We start from the raw sequence: 15,688 nt of genomic DNA on the forward strand, positions 1-15,688 counted from the left end.
TAATACTAGATAATGGCGGCTGATGCAATAAAACAACGTAAAACAAACGCAACAATGGAATCGTGGGAAATATTAAATCTGGATCGACCATGAAATTTAATTGGATCAGCCGATCTCGATCCACCTTAAAAACCCAGTATCCGGGTATCGGATCGGGACATCCCTAATGAATATTTTGCTCCTTTTCCTAATTGCCTTGGTCGAGAGTTACGTATCCTATTTGCTGAGCCATTGTGATCCCTTAACAAGCAAAGCAGGTTTGTGCACCATTGCCCCGGGGAGCTAATGCAGTCACCACCACTACCACTTTTGTCCGAGCTCGCTCCTCTCTTTTATGCTTACACTCATGTTGAGTAACACTGACCTTTTTTAAAAGGCTGCTCATTCTGCTAAATGCAGTCTGAGCTTTAAACAGAGCGCCTATCAAGACATTCCAGTCATGACTGCTGAACCAGAGATGATGGGGCTAAAAAAATGCAGAACTCGTACGGTCGTACTGCTGCAAGTCGTAGCAGGTAAACAAACGACAAACTCTCACTCGGTCTCGACACAGGAACTAGCAAACCAGGGGGCTCGCAACAGCAAATATCATATCATAAATCTGACATCTTGAACCATTGTTCTATCATTTTCTTGGATTCCTCGGATTTTGTTTGGTTTCTTAGTATTATAGGATGAACCGGCTATTTCCTGTGTCTGGAGTCTGCCTCAAGGGATTTGTGCCACACATGTCTCCACACTTGTGGCCGCAGTGTTTCCTGTTTGGCTTTCGGTGGGTTCAGTGCTCTTGCCGTGTCCAGCGGGCCTCATTCCTAGACAGATAAGAGGTGGTCTGAGGTCATGTCGCTGCAGAGTTGTGACAGCGAGACCTTAAACGACCCGGCCTTTCTCCTCAATTGCTGCTTTAATTGCTTGTCCGAGCAGCCGGCATGCGTATGATTTGCCAAATTAGAGAAAATCAGGTCCCATTTCATGAAGAGGTAGCCCGAGTCATAGTCGATCTCAACTTGGTTCCTTGATTAAAGTTTCTGTTGAAAGCTGTGAAAGTTTGCTTTTCTGCATTCTGTTTTTTCTATGATTTGACTGAATTTTATGTCCCTCCCTCTTGCGGACAGAATGAAAATGCCTGAGGCTCGGCGTTAGTCCCCTTCCATCGGAGAGAGCCGGTTCCAGGGTTGGGCCTGGACCCAGAGACCCCTGTCTGGGAGGGGTTGAAGGGCCCTGTGTGAGTCTGGACTATGGGGGATGGAGGCGCCGGTGCGACTGGAGGAGATGGCGTCAACAGGTCCCACGTCCTGTTCGACAAATTCGTCCAGGGCACCACGTTTAAGGGCACGCTCAAGGCCTTCCAGGAGATGTGCGACCACCTGGAAGTCAAGCCCGGCGAGTACCGGATCTTCTATCACAAGCTCAAGTCCAAACTCAACTACTGGAAGGCCAAGGCGCTCTGGGCCAAGTTAGACAAGCGGGCCCTCCAAAAGGAGTACAAGAAGGGCCGTGTCTGTGCCAACTCCAAGGTAAGCCTGTCATTACCATCTGTATGGTGCATTTAAGGGCCTCCATATTAAGTAATCAGGTCATTTGATGCTGATGATTACCAGCAAGACGTGTGTGTGAGACTGCTTTATGTGAAAGGACACTGCAGGGACATTTCTGTGAAGGAGACGGTTCACTTCAGTTCTTAGAAATGGGATTAGTCTCCTCCTCTAGTTCCCTTTACGTGTTGCATCCCCTTATTTACCTCATATTATCTGTCAGATTCTTTTGTCCAAAGTGGAGCAAGGATTGGAAGTGCAAACCTCCCTAATAAACAACTAAAAGCATGTGAGTTAGCAAAACTCAGGTGCATTTTTTTAAAGAAATTAGATCAGAGCGTTAGCTGGCGTGGGTTTGTCGAGGTGCAGCTTGGATAGGTGGGTTTTCAGCCTGTCCTGGTGTAGTTTCCCTACATCATCATGTCTTCCAGCTCGTCTGTAACCTCTGTCTGTATTTAGTGTCTGATCATCGGTGCGGGACCATGCGGCCTACGTACAGCCATCGAGCTGGCTTTCCTCGGGGCCAAAGTGGTGCTGCTGGAGAAGAGAGACGCCTTCTCCAGGAACAATGTGCTGCACCTCTGGCCCTTCACCATCCAGGACCTCAGGGGCCTCGGGGCCAAGAAGTTCTACGGAAAGTTCTGTGCTGGTGCCATCGATCATATCAGTGAGTGCACTGTCGCTCCGTTGCTCTCCTTACACTGCTGATATTCGTAATATACTGATCATACATTGTGCTGCAGGTATTCGTCAGCTTCAGTTGATCCTGCTCAAAGTGGCTCTCCTGGTGGGGATTGAGATCCACGTTAACGTAGAGTTCAAGGGGCTTATTGAGCCCCCGGAAGATCAAGAGACTGAAAGTAAGTGAGTTAAAGTGCTGTAAAGGAACATGAGTGCAGGCGGAGCATGTGTTTTTCTCAGAGAAATGTCTGTGTGAAGGCTCTAAGCTGCCGCTGTTGATGCATTTCTGTCCGATTACACATGCCGTGTGTGTGTTTTCGTAGGAATAGGCTGGAGGGCCGAGGTCCACCCCAGGACACACCCTGTCAACGAGCTGGAGTTTGATGTCATCATCGGAGCAGATGGAAAGAGGAACACACTACCAGGCGAGTCCCTGCTGTTGTTTTGCTTGACTAAACAAAGCCAAGCACAGACGCTGTTTGTGTTTTTCGAAGGCCGACTCGGAGGCTCGTCAGAGTGATTATGATCTCACTCGTGTGCTGGCTGTGGTCGGGTGACTGATCTCACCCCCCGTTCCTCATGTATGAATGAACTTTTGTGCACATCTGTGTGTGTATGTGCGTGTTTGTTTGTGTCTGGCTGCTACATCCAAGCAGTGTTTCTGATGGCTCTCCCAGCAGAGCAGAATAAGAATGGTTGAATCTGTTTCCTCTGTGAGCGTTCGACACACACACACACACACACACACACACACACACACACACACACACACACACACACACACACACACACACACACACACACACACACACACACACACACACAGGAACCCCTGTGGAGTCGAGTACCTTGACCCCCGCTGTACTACTGACTGCTGCGTCAATGAAGGGAAGCAGCAGGCTCCCTCTGGGATAACCATGAACTGCAATCACGGAGCTCGATAAAAGCTAGAACAACTGTTTACATTGTCACGATGCAGAACATCTGGTTGCATTTATAGTGTACGCGGTGCATTCGTAGGGTTTTTGATACGTCGTAAACGCCACCACGAGTACACGAGCGGTTACTCTGTTTTTTTTTTTAACGGTGTCACAGTTCAGGTCTGCGCTCACTCATTCCCCCCCCCCGACCTTGACGTCTTGCCTTCCTCGTCCCCTCTGTGATTTCTCCCAGGGTTTCGGCGTAAAGAGTTCCGGGGGAAGCTCGCCATCGCCATCACGGCTAACTTCATCAACAGGAACACGTCAGCGGAGGCGAAGGTGGAGGAGATCAGCGGGGTGGCCTTCATCTTCAACCAGAAGTTCTTTCAGGACCTCAGAGAAGCAACGGGTCCGTTCACAGCTCTCTTCTACTGCATTGATTTGGGGACTTCATGTTGTTGTTGACTGTGAAATAATTATAATAATAATACATTTGATTTGTAGTGCTACATAGAAAATAAGCATAAAAACACCTCGGGACACAGCTTTAAAATCTCCAACTGGTTTTCCGGAAGCCAAGTGATGTTTTTTTTGATGAATCAAAGTAACCCAGATAAATAATCTGTCCTTGGATCACCGTTCTGAATTCGTCAGATCCTCCAATTAAAATGCTTGACATCAGCTCCGATGCCAAGCCTGCCACAGTTTATTGCTGACACAACAGTGCGTCCCCGGGGGCTTTGCTTAGGCGCTCTGAATCGGGTAATTGCTCCCCTAATGACGGCAAAGGCAGGCATCTTTTTGGTCTAAGGAAAACGATTGTTGTTTGCTAACCCTAACGATACATCCCTCTCTCTCTTGGTCGTTTCCAGGTATTGACCTGGAAAACATCGTATACTACAAGGATGACACGCACTACTTTGTGATGACTGCCAAAAAACAGAGCCTGCGGGAGAAAGGAGTCATTCTGCATGTGAGTGATCAAAGCCCAGACCTCAGATCAGTGTGGTCTGTCTGTACTAGACACAAAGCAGAGGCTGACAATATCACAAGTCTGTCCCTCTGCTGCCTTTTTGTCTCACTCTCTTTCATTCTTTCAGTCTTTCATTCTCTGTCTGTTTTTTTTTTTTGCCTGGTATCGGCTCCTAATGGTCAAACCAAGCCAACAGTGTTCGGGAACAAAATGCCAACTCAAGCACAACGTGCTGAGTGTTTGTGTCCCCGCTGTGCACGGTAGTTTCCTCTCCCTGGTCACTTTCCACAGGAAACAGGAAAGACCTTGCTGCATGTCTGTCTTAATGTCCACACATAGCTGAAGGTGTGCTCTGTTTATGTTGTGGCTTTCTGGAAGCCAGTGTTGGAGTATGCAGGCATGTGTGGATGAAAAGTCTGAAGTGAGTGCTGCTGTTACTTCTGGAAGTTCCCTTTTTAATGCAGCGTCCCGGACGGAGCCATTTATAGCAATGTAATTTACTCCTGTCACCTTGGAAACGGGGAGAGGAAGGGTGGAAGGGTGGCAGAGGAGCGGCGGGGTCTACACAGTTCAAGGCAGCGAATCAGAACACAACTCTCATTCATATCCTCCACTAACCCCGCCCCTTCCCCTTCACCCTCCATCACCTTAAAGATGGAGGAACGTTGCCTCTCACCGCCTCTCCGTGGAAACACGTCACTCTGAAAGCATGCAGTGATTTGATGCTACATGTCGAAGAGGCCTGTGAACATGGAAGTTCATTCCACTGCAAGTGCTCGGAGCTTTTTTTTGTCACACAGTGAAGTCTTAAAGGAGCCGTCGACTTCCTTAGTTTACACCAGAGGACTCCGACTTTTTCCCTCTGAGAGCTAATTAGCTGATTCTCCGTGGACTTTACATGCAGCTCACAAGCTACTTGTTGGACCTCTGGGTTACACGATGCTGAATCATAACATCAGATCACATGCCTTTGTGTTTACACCAGATCCTATTTACACCTGTGTTTAAACCTGGCAGAGACCAGATCACAGTGGGAGCCGATAACATGTCTAATACCATGTAAATGGGGTCTTTTTTCTGTCCATTGTCACTTTTTATTCTAAAATTGAGGCTTAAATTGTGAAACCATGACTTGGCCGTGCCTCGTCTGTATTTTCCATATGTAGCTGCCACTTGATTCCTCCCTCCTCCCTGCCGTAGGACTACGCAGACACGGAGATGCTGCTGTCCAGGGCCAACGTGGACCAGGCCGCCCTGCTGTCTTACGCCCGCGAGGCCGCCGACTTCTCCACCAACCACCAGCTGCCCACGCTGGACTTTGCCATCAACCACTACGGGCAGCCCGACGTAGCCATGTTCGACTTCACCTGCATGTACGCGTCGGAGAACGCCGCCATGGTGCGAGAACGCAGCGGCCACAAGCTGCTGGTGGCGCTGGTGGGCGACAGCCTGTTGGAGGTGAGAGAGACGGCGGAGGTTTTGAAGCTTCCCATAAGGCACCGTTTTTACAAGCACTTTAAATATCCTGGAAAGTTCCTTTGCACAGCTCGACTTTCACTCAGGCTAATTTGAAAAAGCTTGATTTTTTTTTTATCATTAAAGGCAAGTTTCAACCCATTTAACAATTCTAATTGTTATTAAACACGTTGTAAAATATTGTTGTGACAGAAATGTCACATGGATCTTCTAACCAATGGGACGTCTTTGTCAGAATATGAAAAATATGAATTATCTGCTTGATAAATTGAGCCGATTTAATTATTTTGAATCCGTCGATTCATTCAAATCACATTTTAACCAATAAATAAAGAAAAAAATGGGTCTGGGTTCTTATGGGTTAACGTTTTGAGTCACAGCTCTTCCCCCATTGTGTGTATTTTATACCCTTGGTCATTCTGCGGTCGTGTTTGGTTGTTGAATGTGGCGTCCGCTGTCGTCCCCAGCCGTTCTGGCCCATGGGCACCGGCATCGCCCGCGGTTTCCTGGCGGCCATGGACTCGGGCTGGATGGTGAAGAGCTGGGCTCAGGGAAAAACTCCACTTGAGGTTCTAGCTGAGAGGTGAGGCTGTGCAAACATGGAAACACAGAGACTCACCCTGCCCTTGGACTTCCACACACACACACACACACACACACACACACACTCTCTCTTCAAACACCCTTTATATCTCTAAGTGCTTTACTAGGAAATGTGTTGGTATGTGATTTCAAGCACCGGTTCCACCTCCGCCAGTACGACTGGGATAACAGATTCTCATACGAACTAAATGGAATGTGACTCATATGTTCTGCTTATTGATAACATTGTTAGTGTGTTTTCTTAATCTATTGCCCCTATATTTTCCTTCCGAGATGAGATTATATTTGCTTATATAATACATTTTCCTCTCCGCCTTTAGAGAGAGCATTTATCGTCTGCTGCCCCAAACCACGCCAGAAAACGTCAGTAAGAACTTCAGTCACTACAGCGTGGACCCGACCACACGCTACCCCAACATTAGCCTTAACTTCCTCAAGCCCAGCCAGGTGTGTATGAGAGACATCTCAGCCGCCGTCGATTTTATTGGCAAAAAAAACACACACATTTGGTGATGTCATACAGGTGTGTAATAAGTGTGTGTAACCGTTGCAGGTGAGGCACCTGTGTGACACGGGGGAGTGCAGGGAAATCCGCATCGAAATCGAGAATGTGATCAATTCGTCGACACCCAAGTTGGCCAGGAATGGTTTGTATCCATTTACGTGCTTCAAACTCATCAGTGTCGTGTTTTTGCTGAAATGTAATAATGAACTATTTTCACTCCAGACAATTACCTGCTTGACAAGCAGTTGCGAGGTAACACGAAGTCCACATGCATGGTGTTGTTTTTTCAGGGATTCCCAATGGTTTTAACAGTTTGGAAGTCTCCCTGCTACTCATGCATTAATAATGTAAGATGGACAGTGGAATGATGGACTGATTGCAGCCTCTGAGATTATTCCTGCGTGTGCTAACTTGGTATTTGATATTCTCATTCGAGCTCCTCGTATATATTTTAACGTCCATCCTTGCTGTTTTAAAGGTTTTTTGTTAGCTCTGCATTCCCCCTTAAAGCTATGGTCTACATTCTGAAAACGAGCCAATGGGAGCCTTCCGGAGCAATGCCTCCCATTGGTCAATTTCTATGCAGGCCTACAGCTGATAGACTGAATGGATTTTTTCTTTTTATTCCAAATCGTAGACCAAAGCTTTAACCTGTCATTTGCAACCTATTCGTAATACTTCCTCATTGGCTGGTTGAAACTAACATGGAGGATCACGCCATGGATGACCAAGGCCATGAGATTGGGGCTCGGAAACGGTTTCATCCGGTGTTGAAGATCCAGATTCTGTTCAAGCTGCTGCTTTGCCCTTTAATTTGTCTCCTTCTGCCTCACCAGAATCCATCGCTCGATCCAGTAAGCTGCTCAACTGGTGCCAGAGACAAACGGAGGGATACAGGAATGTGAACGTGACGGACCTGACCATGTCCTGGAAGAGCGGTCTGGCCCTGTGCGCCCTCATCGACCGATACAGACCGGACCTCATGTGAGTATCGAGGGACTGATGCTGACTCAAATGGATTGGGTATTTAGTTAAATTATGTTTATGTACTATATGCATTATATACTGGAATTTTAATTCCCGTTCTAAGCCTTGACCAATGTGTTGCAGCATTATAAAGGTTTACACTTGAGTTGTTATTCCTGTTTTTGCTGTTTTTTTTATATTAAATCTGATAAATCCCCATAAAAGAACGCTCCTAGTCGCTTCCACACGGGGAGCCATACAAGTAATCAATTAAACAATCTGCATGGGATGGACGTGCGGTATCGGCTGATTTGTTTTTGCAAGCGTATCCCTTTATGGTCAGAGTGGAAGGGTTAAAAGTGCTGCCGTGCCTATAATGACAGGCCTGCTGCGTTTATATGCGTTTTTGTTGGTTGCAAATGATGTTTATCGTCTGGTTGGGACCTTGGTTTTAAGTCGTACATCACTGTAAACGAGGTGACAGCAAGCAGTCAAGATGGCCTCTTGAGAGCCCTCCTCAAGTCCCGGCCTTCCCTCCCACACACACACACACACACACACACACACACACACTCTCCTTACCCTTGCACACACTATAAACAACACAGCCTCCCTCCGCAGTGCCTAATGTACTTTGTTACCCTCTGGAGGCGACGTGGCAATTAACATTACAAGCTATTAGTGTCCGTGTCCTGCCTGACCTTTTCCAAGTGGTGCAGCCGTTGTGCTCTGCTGCCTTTTGATAGGCCAGATGATGGGAGGGGGAGGGGGGGAGGGGGGTGAGTGGAGGTACCGTGGGGAACGTGAACACATGTAGAGAGCAGGCGGTTAGGAGGGATCGGGTGGAGGGTTCACTCTGTGCCTGTTGTGATGTTCCAATGCTAATGCTCTTAAATGGACTGAATGTATTGATGAGCCGCTCTTTTAGGACATTTACGGTAATGCTTTCCGCAGCATGTACAGTAGCCCGCTGTACACAAATGCTTCTTCGTTAGTGTTTAAAGCGGTGTCGGCTCATTTTCCATTATATCCAAAGCTGCTGGATCCTTGTGGTCGGAAAATTTAAATTAGCTCCCTCCCCCTTTTTGCTGACTCATCACAAAATGAGACCTAGATTTGGTGATAATCGAGAATCACCAGCTGTGCCAGACAAGGGTGAAAGGGTTTGCCAATGTACTGCTGTTGCCCCCCCAAGTGGCCCAAAAACAAAAACACACCTTTATTTAAATTCAAATACACCTTATTTGCTCTTGCATGCAATATTCAAACATATGTAATACAGATATGGGGTTAAATATAATCACCTCTCAATCATAATATACACAGAAGAAAAATTAATTAACACTCAAATATCATTTTGTCCTTCAGATTCCACTAATAGAATCTAATTTATTAAGCCTGTATGTGTCACAGGAGCAGCAGAGATTAACGATCACTAAAATGAATGCTAATTGGTTTATGATTATCTTTTTTCTGTTCGTCTCTCATCTTGGTTATTATATCCCCCGTTCTCACTCCGCCTCTTCCTCCCGCCCTCAGAGACTTCGACTCCCTGGACGAGCGAGACCACGAGAAGAACAACCAGTTGGGCTTCGACGTGGCGGAGCGGGAATTTGGCATCTCGCCCTGCATGACTGGCAAGGAGATGTCTTCTGTGGTGGAGCCAGACAAACTCTCCATGGTCATGTACCTCAGCCAGTTCTACGAGATGTTTAAGGACACGGTGCCACCCGGAGGTGAGAGTGGGTGTTGCAGCAGCGGCTGCAGCTTCTCTTTAATGTGGTTTCTGGGAGGTGTCTGTAATTACACATGTGCCACGTATGCTTTTGAAAACATAATTACCCACAATTTGAGGATTTCAAAGTGCTTTTAAGTGTTCTTAATTAAAACATTTCTGTTTAGACAACCAAAACTTGAGTCCCGAGGAGAAGGCAGCGCTGATATCCAGCACCAAGTCACCCATCTCCTTCCTCAGCAAGCTTGGTCAGAGCATAGCGATATCCAGGAAGCGGAATCCGAAGGTCGGCGTCGATTTACGTCTTTTTAAAAATGGCTATTAATAGCATTGTGAAGCTGAAAAGAACTCACGGCATGTCATCAACAGGACAAAAAGGAGAAGGATGTGGACGGTTTGGGGAAGAGAAGGAAAACCAGCCAGTCTGAAGAGGTGAGTAGTTCTGACAGGGAAGTGTTTGAGCAGACGAATCACACCGCCGGACAGCATGAATCCATCATCTTTTCACCGTTTCTCCACTTTCTCCCAGGAGGAAGCATCCAGGAGCGGCCGTGACGAAAGGCCGGCCGCCTCCGTTATCCTGGCGGAGAGGAAAATGGAGTCCAGCGCCGCGGGGAACCACAACAAAGTCAAAGTCATGGCCACTCAGCTGCTCGCCAAGTTTGAGGAGAACGCTCCGCAGCCGACGGGACTCAAACGACAGGTATGGAGGGCTGATGGGAAACGGAACAAACGATTGAAGCAACAAGGTGGTCACAACCTTCTGGACGTTGTTGGAATTCAGATTATTTTTGCTCATTGTGGTTTGTTATTCCCTTCAGTGAATATTTTGACGAGCAGGCAGATTTCTCGCTGTGCGACGGGCCTCTGGCCTCGTGATTGACGAGCTGTAGGCCGCAGCATTAATGAGCCCGAGGTCCAGAATGCTAACATTGGTCAGGCTGGGTATTGTTCCCGGGTCGTGTAGGCGGCCTGACAGCGCTGACTGGGCTCTTGGAGGGGCTCGGGATGAATCGGTTCGCAGAGCTTCGGGTCTGCTTGGGAGGGAGGAGTGGGCCCGGGAACACTGGAGCGTATTGTTGATGGGGAGAAAGACAGCTTTCTACTGTTGCTGTTTGAGAAAACGTCTTGTTACTGTGTGGAGTTGCTGCTTCTGATTCGGTGTTTTGTTTGTTCTAAACATGAAAAAGCTTGTGTGTTGCATTGGACATCGGACGTCTATGGAAATAGCTGAATATATGATTAATACAAAAGTTAATGATGAATCTTTAAGGATTTATACAGGCGGAATACTGAGTACTTGCTTGACTGATGATACTTCATTTGTGTATTTCCTCTCTTTCTATCTATTAATGATGTATGCATCCTCTCATGAGTCTCCTTCCTTATTCGTTTTGAACACATGCCGCTGTGACTCCATCCTCCCATGATTCACTTCCTTTTCTTTCTGTTTCTCTCTCTCCTTGTTTCCACCTCCCATCATGGCCTGTCTCATGATGCCTTGCATGGTTATCTGGGCCTCTCGCTGTCGCTCATCTTTATCTGACCACAAAAGGGGGACTCTCTGCCCAATCTGGATCTCCTCTTGCCCCTCTCCCCGCCCCACTCCCCCGTGAACGAGCCGGTGCGCCTGGCGCCTGTCCCGGCATGGAGAAAGGTAAAGAGTGGAAGCGTCCGACCTCGTCCCCGTAGAGACTAACGTCTAGGCTGACCTTCTAACCGTGTGTGTCGTAGTGGGGGAAGCTGCTTCTCTCTAGATCTGTTGTGTGAGATTTGGAGGAATTAACTCAATGGCTGTCTTGACTTCTCAGTCTAATAGTTGTGTTTGTGAGAGAGATAAGAGTGTGACGCCTTCATGGTCTCTCTGTCCCGGTTCAGAGACGCACACAGCAGCAGGAGCAGCTGAGCATTCGCTACAAAGAAATGATCATGGGTCAGAAACTGCCCAACAGAAGGGAGCAGGTATGGTTAGCAACGCTGGCCTGGTAGTCCTCCAACTCCTTTCACATCCCATTAAGTTTAGATCCCCCCCCCTTACAGATGGAAATGGATCGGCCTTCCAATCCAGGAGCAAAGTTGAAGGGACGGTGGCCTCACCAAGCCAGAAAACATCTGCCGAGCTCATTTTACAAGAAAGTATTCGGGAGAGACTAAATAAGAGCAGATGAATCAGCAAAATGTTCAGATGGATTAGTGACGCCAAAAACAACATGTATAAACCATCAGTTACTGATCTAAAATTAAACATTTTGTTTATTTTGTCCAATGTAGGAAGGATTATGTTAAAAAAACAATAGTAAAAATGACACAAAAACACAAAATAATAGTATACATAAACATTATAATGCACCTTTTGTTAGGTGTATTAAAAGGTACTCTGTGTAGATTTCTTAGAAACAAGCTCTTTGCTTTCATTTCATCTCTCCAGCTTTGTGTGTCTCCTCCAGGTCTAACAAACCTGTTCTTCCTCATAAAAGAGGAGCAGCTTGGAGTCTTCTCCATCCCTGCATTTTGCTGGTGCATTGTTACTCGGCAACGTGAGGTCACCTGTCGATCAGTGGAAATAAATCGTCAGGAACCTCCTCCCTCCTTTCTTGTTGCCTTTTCGGCTACTTTTCTGTGACCTTCGATCTCCAGTTCAAGGTTCCCCTGCTGCCCTCACTGTGGAAGTAGATACAGTAAACCCACCAACCCCTCTCGTAGGTGTTGCTTCCTGGGAAATAGAGTAGAAGACCAGCTGCTGGTCTCTGCCAGCACCGGGGTTTTCTCCCGCTGATGCATAGAAAGTTGGCTTTTTTGCTAGATTAAGCAAACTGTCGTCTTTTAAAGGGATTTAATTCACTGCTGTTTCTTTAATGTCCGCTTACTGCTCAGTAAGTATCTAGCTGCTGGAGTAAATGAACGTGAAGTCAGTTGTAAAGACTGGAATTAATCCGGATAATCCTTAAGAACTTCTCTACACTGTTTAAAATGTAGGGTTTTTTTATATTCAGTTACTGTTTTTTTATTGGAGAAGTCACTTCAGGTCTTGTTTTTCTGACTATATTGTGCTTTTATTTGTGTTGATTCCATTAGAGGAGACTGTGACTGTGTGTGCCGGGTTTTGCTAACGGTGTGAAACTAAGCAACTGAAGTGGGATCCAACACTAACTCTATTAACTCAGACAGATCACTGAATTTCTGCTGACGTAAATACCTTTAGATCATCATTTCCCCCTCGCTTTTGAAAGCCGATTGATTTTTCCCTGCTGTGAATTACTACAAGTAGGAGTACGAAGCATATTGACGCCAAGCGGTATCATTCTCATCATCATCATCATCCTCATCACCTTCTGCTGAATCTGCTGTTCCTGTCCCTCATCTCTCAAGGCCAGGAGTGGTGCAGACCAAGTGTCCGGCTCGGGCTCTCGGAGCTGCCCAAAGAAAACCATTCTGCTCCCCTCTTCCTCCTCCACTTCCTCGCTCTCTCTCCACTCAGAGGTGACGTCTGCTCTATCTGTCTGTCTCTATCTGTCTGTCTCTGCTACAAACCCCATCTAGCGTCCTCCCTTTTCTTCGTCTCCTAAAAGCATCCTCTCCTTATTTGTCTGCCGTATCTCCCGTTTGACCCCCGAGTGGAATAATAAGCCGAACGTTTCCCCCCGAATGAACTGTCGAGAGGTTGCAGTCTTGTTTACTTCCCCTGCAACCTGTGAGTGGGTGGCGTGTGTCATCATCAGAGGGAGCTGCTTGTTTTCATGCTGAAGGCGATGTTGTTTGGATGCGACAGCTCGTGAATGAATGCAACACTCGGGGGGGTTTCCCCCGTCGGTTGTTTTAAACTAAGCGCCAGGCTCCGTCGGAGAGAGTCTGCATTACAAGCTGTGCAACACGATAAGTCAGAGACTCCTTTTTTGTGACGGTCTGCTTTCTGCTCAATGCAAGGCCGAAGTGTTAATGCAAAAACATGTCTGCTGGTTTCTGCCTTCCAAGAACGTGCGAAAGAGTCCGGAGGAAGAGGAGCTCGAATACTACGAGATGCCTCTGAAACACGGGGTAGAGTACATGAGTGATTGCATGGACGTGTGTTCAGCTGACTGGCTTTTATAAAACAGCTTTTTAAAGCATTAGACCTTTTAGCGAAATCATCATCACACCTCAATAGAGCTTCCTTGGCAGGAGTGCAAGCTGACAGACCCGAGAGCCATTCACATACCTGGTATACAGGAGAGGGCGGACCGCCTCATCTCCAGGTTTAAGGGCAAACCTGACAGACCGCCAAAGGTGAACACCATGCATGGACATTTTATCAGAACGTGGTTTCCGAACATCCAACGTTCTTTTGGGTACTTAGCCTGCACTATATGTAAAGGACATGCTATTGGTTTAGTCTAATCCATTCCTCTTTTCCTCCCCGGAGCCTAAGAAAAAGCCGTCCCGGTTCTTTTTAGAGCAGTGGCACTTGTCCCGGGACCCGAGCGAGAGTCCACTATCCTCTCCTGACGCTTCCAGAAAGGTTAGGTCCGGGTGCTGTGATACTCTAACACTAAATAACCTCCCAGGGAAGTTTTTTTTTTAAACTTTTGAGCACTTGAAGGCTCTCTCAATCTTGTTCAGCCGACATTTATTCATCTCAGGCGCAGTCTGTTGTTTTATTTGTGTGTCTGCCAGGTAGCCTCCCTTACTGCGGGGCGATTATTTCATCGTTCCCTTTGAATTAACAGGCTCACAGCTGGAACCATGAAAGCAATGACTTAGGAAAGCCATCTGTGGTTTTAACCACAACGACAAGGAGATTGTTTTTGGAAGCTACTGAAAAGACAGAGAATAATAATTACATTTTCCCTCCGCGTACATCCCCTCTGATTGGATCGTTTATTTTTCCCTGCAGGAGCCAGCGAGGCCTCTCTACGCCGATGATGAAATGCCCTTATATGTGCTTAGTATTCAGGAGAGGGCCGAGCAACTCGCCTCTCAGTTTGAGGGCAAGCCAGCCGGACCGCAGGTGAAACTTCCCTATTAACACAGATAGATGATTATGAGTCTAATATTTATAATTAATAAAGAAACGTGCATTTTGGGAGACTTTATGTAACCCAGTAGGTTGTTGGTACTCAGTCAACACATATAATTAGACTAATATAGTAACATTAGACTCATAATAGCAGTAAAACTAATTAGAAAGTGAATGAAACACATATTTATGATGGATACAATATGACAAATACAATACAAGCCTCTCTGTTTATGTTTTTTTCTTTTTCCTGAACGAGATCAGAACTTTAACTGTTTAATGTGTTAATATGACGTTTCATCCTTAAACTATGATAGTACAGTTTAGTAAGTGACTTTATTTCTCACAGGAAACATATTAAAGAGGAGAAATTTAAATAACATTGAGGTTATATTGGATATAAAAAATAGCTAAAATTAGCAATGTGTGCTAGCCTGTTAGCTCCTGATAGAATAAACATTTAACTACTCTCCTCTCTCCCTCCTTTTTCGTGGAGCCTAAGAAAAAACCTTCCAGTTTTTTTATGGAACAATGGCACCTGGCCCGAGCCCAGTCTCCCCCCGGCTCTCCCCCCGGCTCCCCCCCCTCCACCTCCGACACCCTGAGACAGGTAGTCATGTGACGTGCATCGCATGGAGCGTGGCTGTTCCACAGCGTTGCTTTAACACGAGTCGGGCTCACCTGAGACTTGCTGTTAAAACGCCGGATGCTTGTTGTGGAATATTAAGAGCCTCATTTGCGACCCTGTTAATTGTTTATCTGTGGTTGCGGTGATTAGCGCGTGGGTGAGTAATCAGTGCTTGTTATGAGTAGGACTATCTTGACGAATATGGGAATATTCTCAGCTGGCATGCTGCTCGCACTCAATTATAATTCCCACTCTTGTTCTGCCACGCAGTCCCTTGTAGTGAAAAACAGAAATCTCATCTAGTTTATAACTCCCATGTTGACCAGCTCCGATCGTGGCGGCGTAACTGCTTTGCAATGCCGTGGGACCGCAAAGCTCCAATCTCATCCACAGTAATAGTTTGCATGGCTTATGTTTGTCTCATGTATACTGACCTCAATTCTCCCCCTATAGGGGACGGCAGATTTTCTCTTTTCCTGGTGAATATTAAATTTGGGATTTAAACTCATGAAGGATAATAACAAACCAGTTTGAACGGATCTTTTTATTTTGTTCATCAAGTGTTCGATGAGCACCAGAGCAGTGTGAGCGCCTGTGTGTGTGAATGAAAAACGCATGATTGCTTTACTTGAGTGTGTAAGCACGGAGTGTGTCTATGAACAGTGGGTCCACT

At 46.6% G+C, this 15,688-nt stretch overlaps 1 protein-coding gene across 26 annotated transcripts in view; it reads left to right on the forward strand.

Moving 5' to 3' along the window:
• Window positions 1–15,688, forward strand: part of mical3a (microtubule associated monooxygenase, calponin and LIM domain containing 3a) — a 75,168-nt gene that overhangs the window by 33,451 nt on the left and 26,029 nt on the right. For 13 of the 26 annotated variants that reach the window (XM_084016614.1, XM_084016634.1, XM_084016635.1 and 10 more), the window contains exons 2-25: window positions 1,116–1,517; window positions 1,995–2,202; window positions 2,279–2,395; window positions 2,540–2,641; window positions 3,390–3,545; window positions 4,009–4,109; window positions 5,310–5,567; window positions 6,053–6,168; window positions 6,509–6,635; window positions 6,742–6,835; window positions 6,916–6,945; window positions 7,530–7,677; window positions 9,199–9,395; window positions 9,562–9,680; window positions 9,764–9,826; window positions 9,924–10,097; window positions 10,950–11,051; window positions 11,273–11,356; window positions 12,764–12,874; window positions 13,367–13,429; window positions 13,553–13,657; window positions 13,794–13,889; window positions 14,265–14,378; window positions 14,884–14,997. In XM_084016614.1, the coding sequence (XP_083872740.1) occupies window positions 1,239–1,517; window positions 1,995–2,202; window positions 2,279–2,395; window positions 2,540–2,641; window positions 3,390–3,545; window positions 4,009–4,109; window positions 5,310–5,567; window positions 6,053–6,168; window positions 6,509–6,635; window positions 6,742–6,835; window positions 6,916–6,945; window positions 7,530–7,677; window positions 9,199–9,395; window positions 9,562–9,680; window positions 9,764–9,826; window positions 9,924–10,097; window positions 10,950–11,051; window positions 11,273–11,356; window positions 12,764–12,874; window positions 13,367–13,429; window positions 13,553–13,657; window positions 13,794–13,889; window positions 14,265–14,378; window positions 14,884–14,997 (3,078 nt within the window). In that variant the 5' untranslated portion in view covers window positions 1,116–1,238. The remainder of the gene's footprint in view (window positions 1–1,115; window positions 1,518–1,994; window positions 2,203–2,278; window positions 2,396–2,539; window positions 2,642–3,389; window positions 3,546–4,008; window positions 4,110–5,309; window positions 5,568–6,052; window positions 6,169–6,508; window positions 6,636–6,741; window positions 6,836–6,915; window positions 6,946–7,529; window positions 7,678–9,198; window positions 9,396–9,561; window positions 9,681–9,763; window positions 9,827–9,923; window positions 10,098–10,949; window positions 11,052–11,272; window positions 11,357–12,763; window positions 12,875–13,366; window positions 13,430–13,552; window positions 13,658–13,793; window positions 13,890–14,264; window positions 14,379–14,883; window positions 14,998–15,688) is intronic. The other 13 variants (XM_084016637.1, XM_084016615.1, XM_084016624.1 and 10 more) reach the window with 10 other exon arrangements.

Source organism: Eutrigla gurnardus (genome assembly GCF_963514095.1).
Source record: "Eutrigla gurnardus genome assembly, chromosome: 9".
NCBI lineage: Eukaryota > Metazoa > Chordata > Actinopteri > Perciformes > Triglidae > Eutrigla > Eutrigla gurnardus.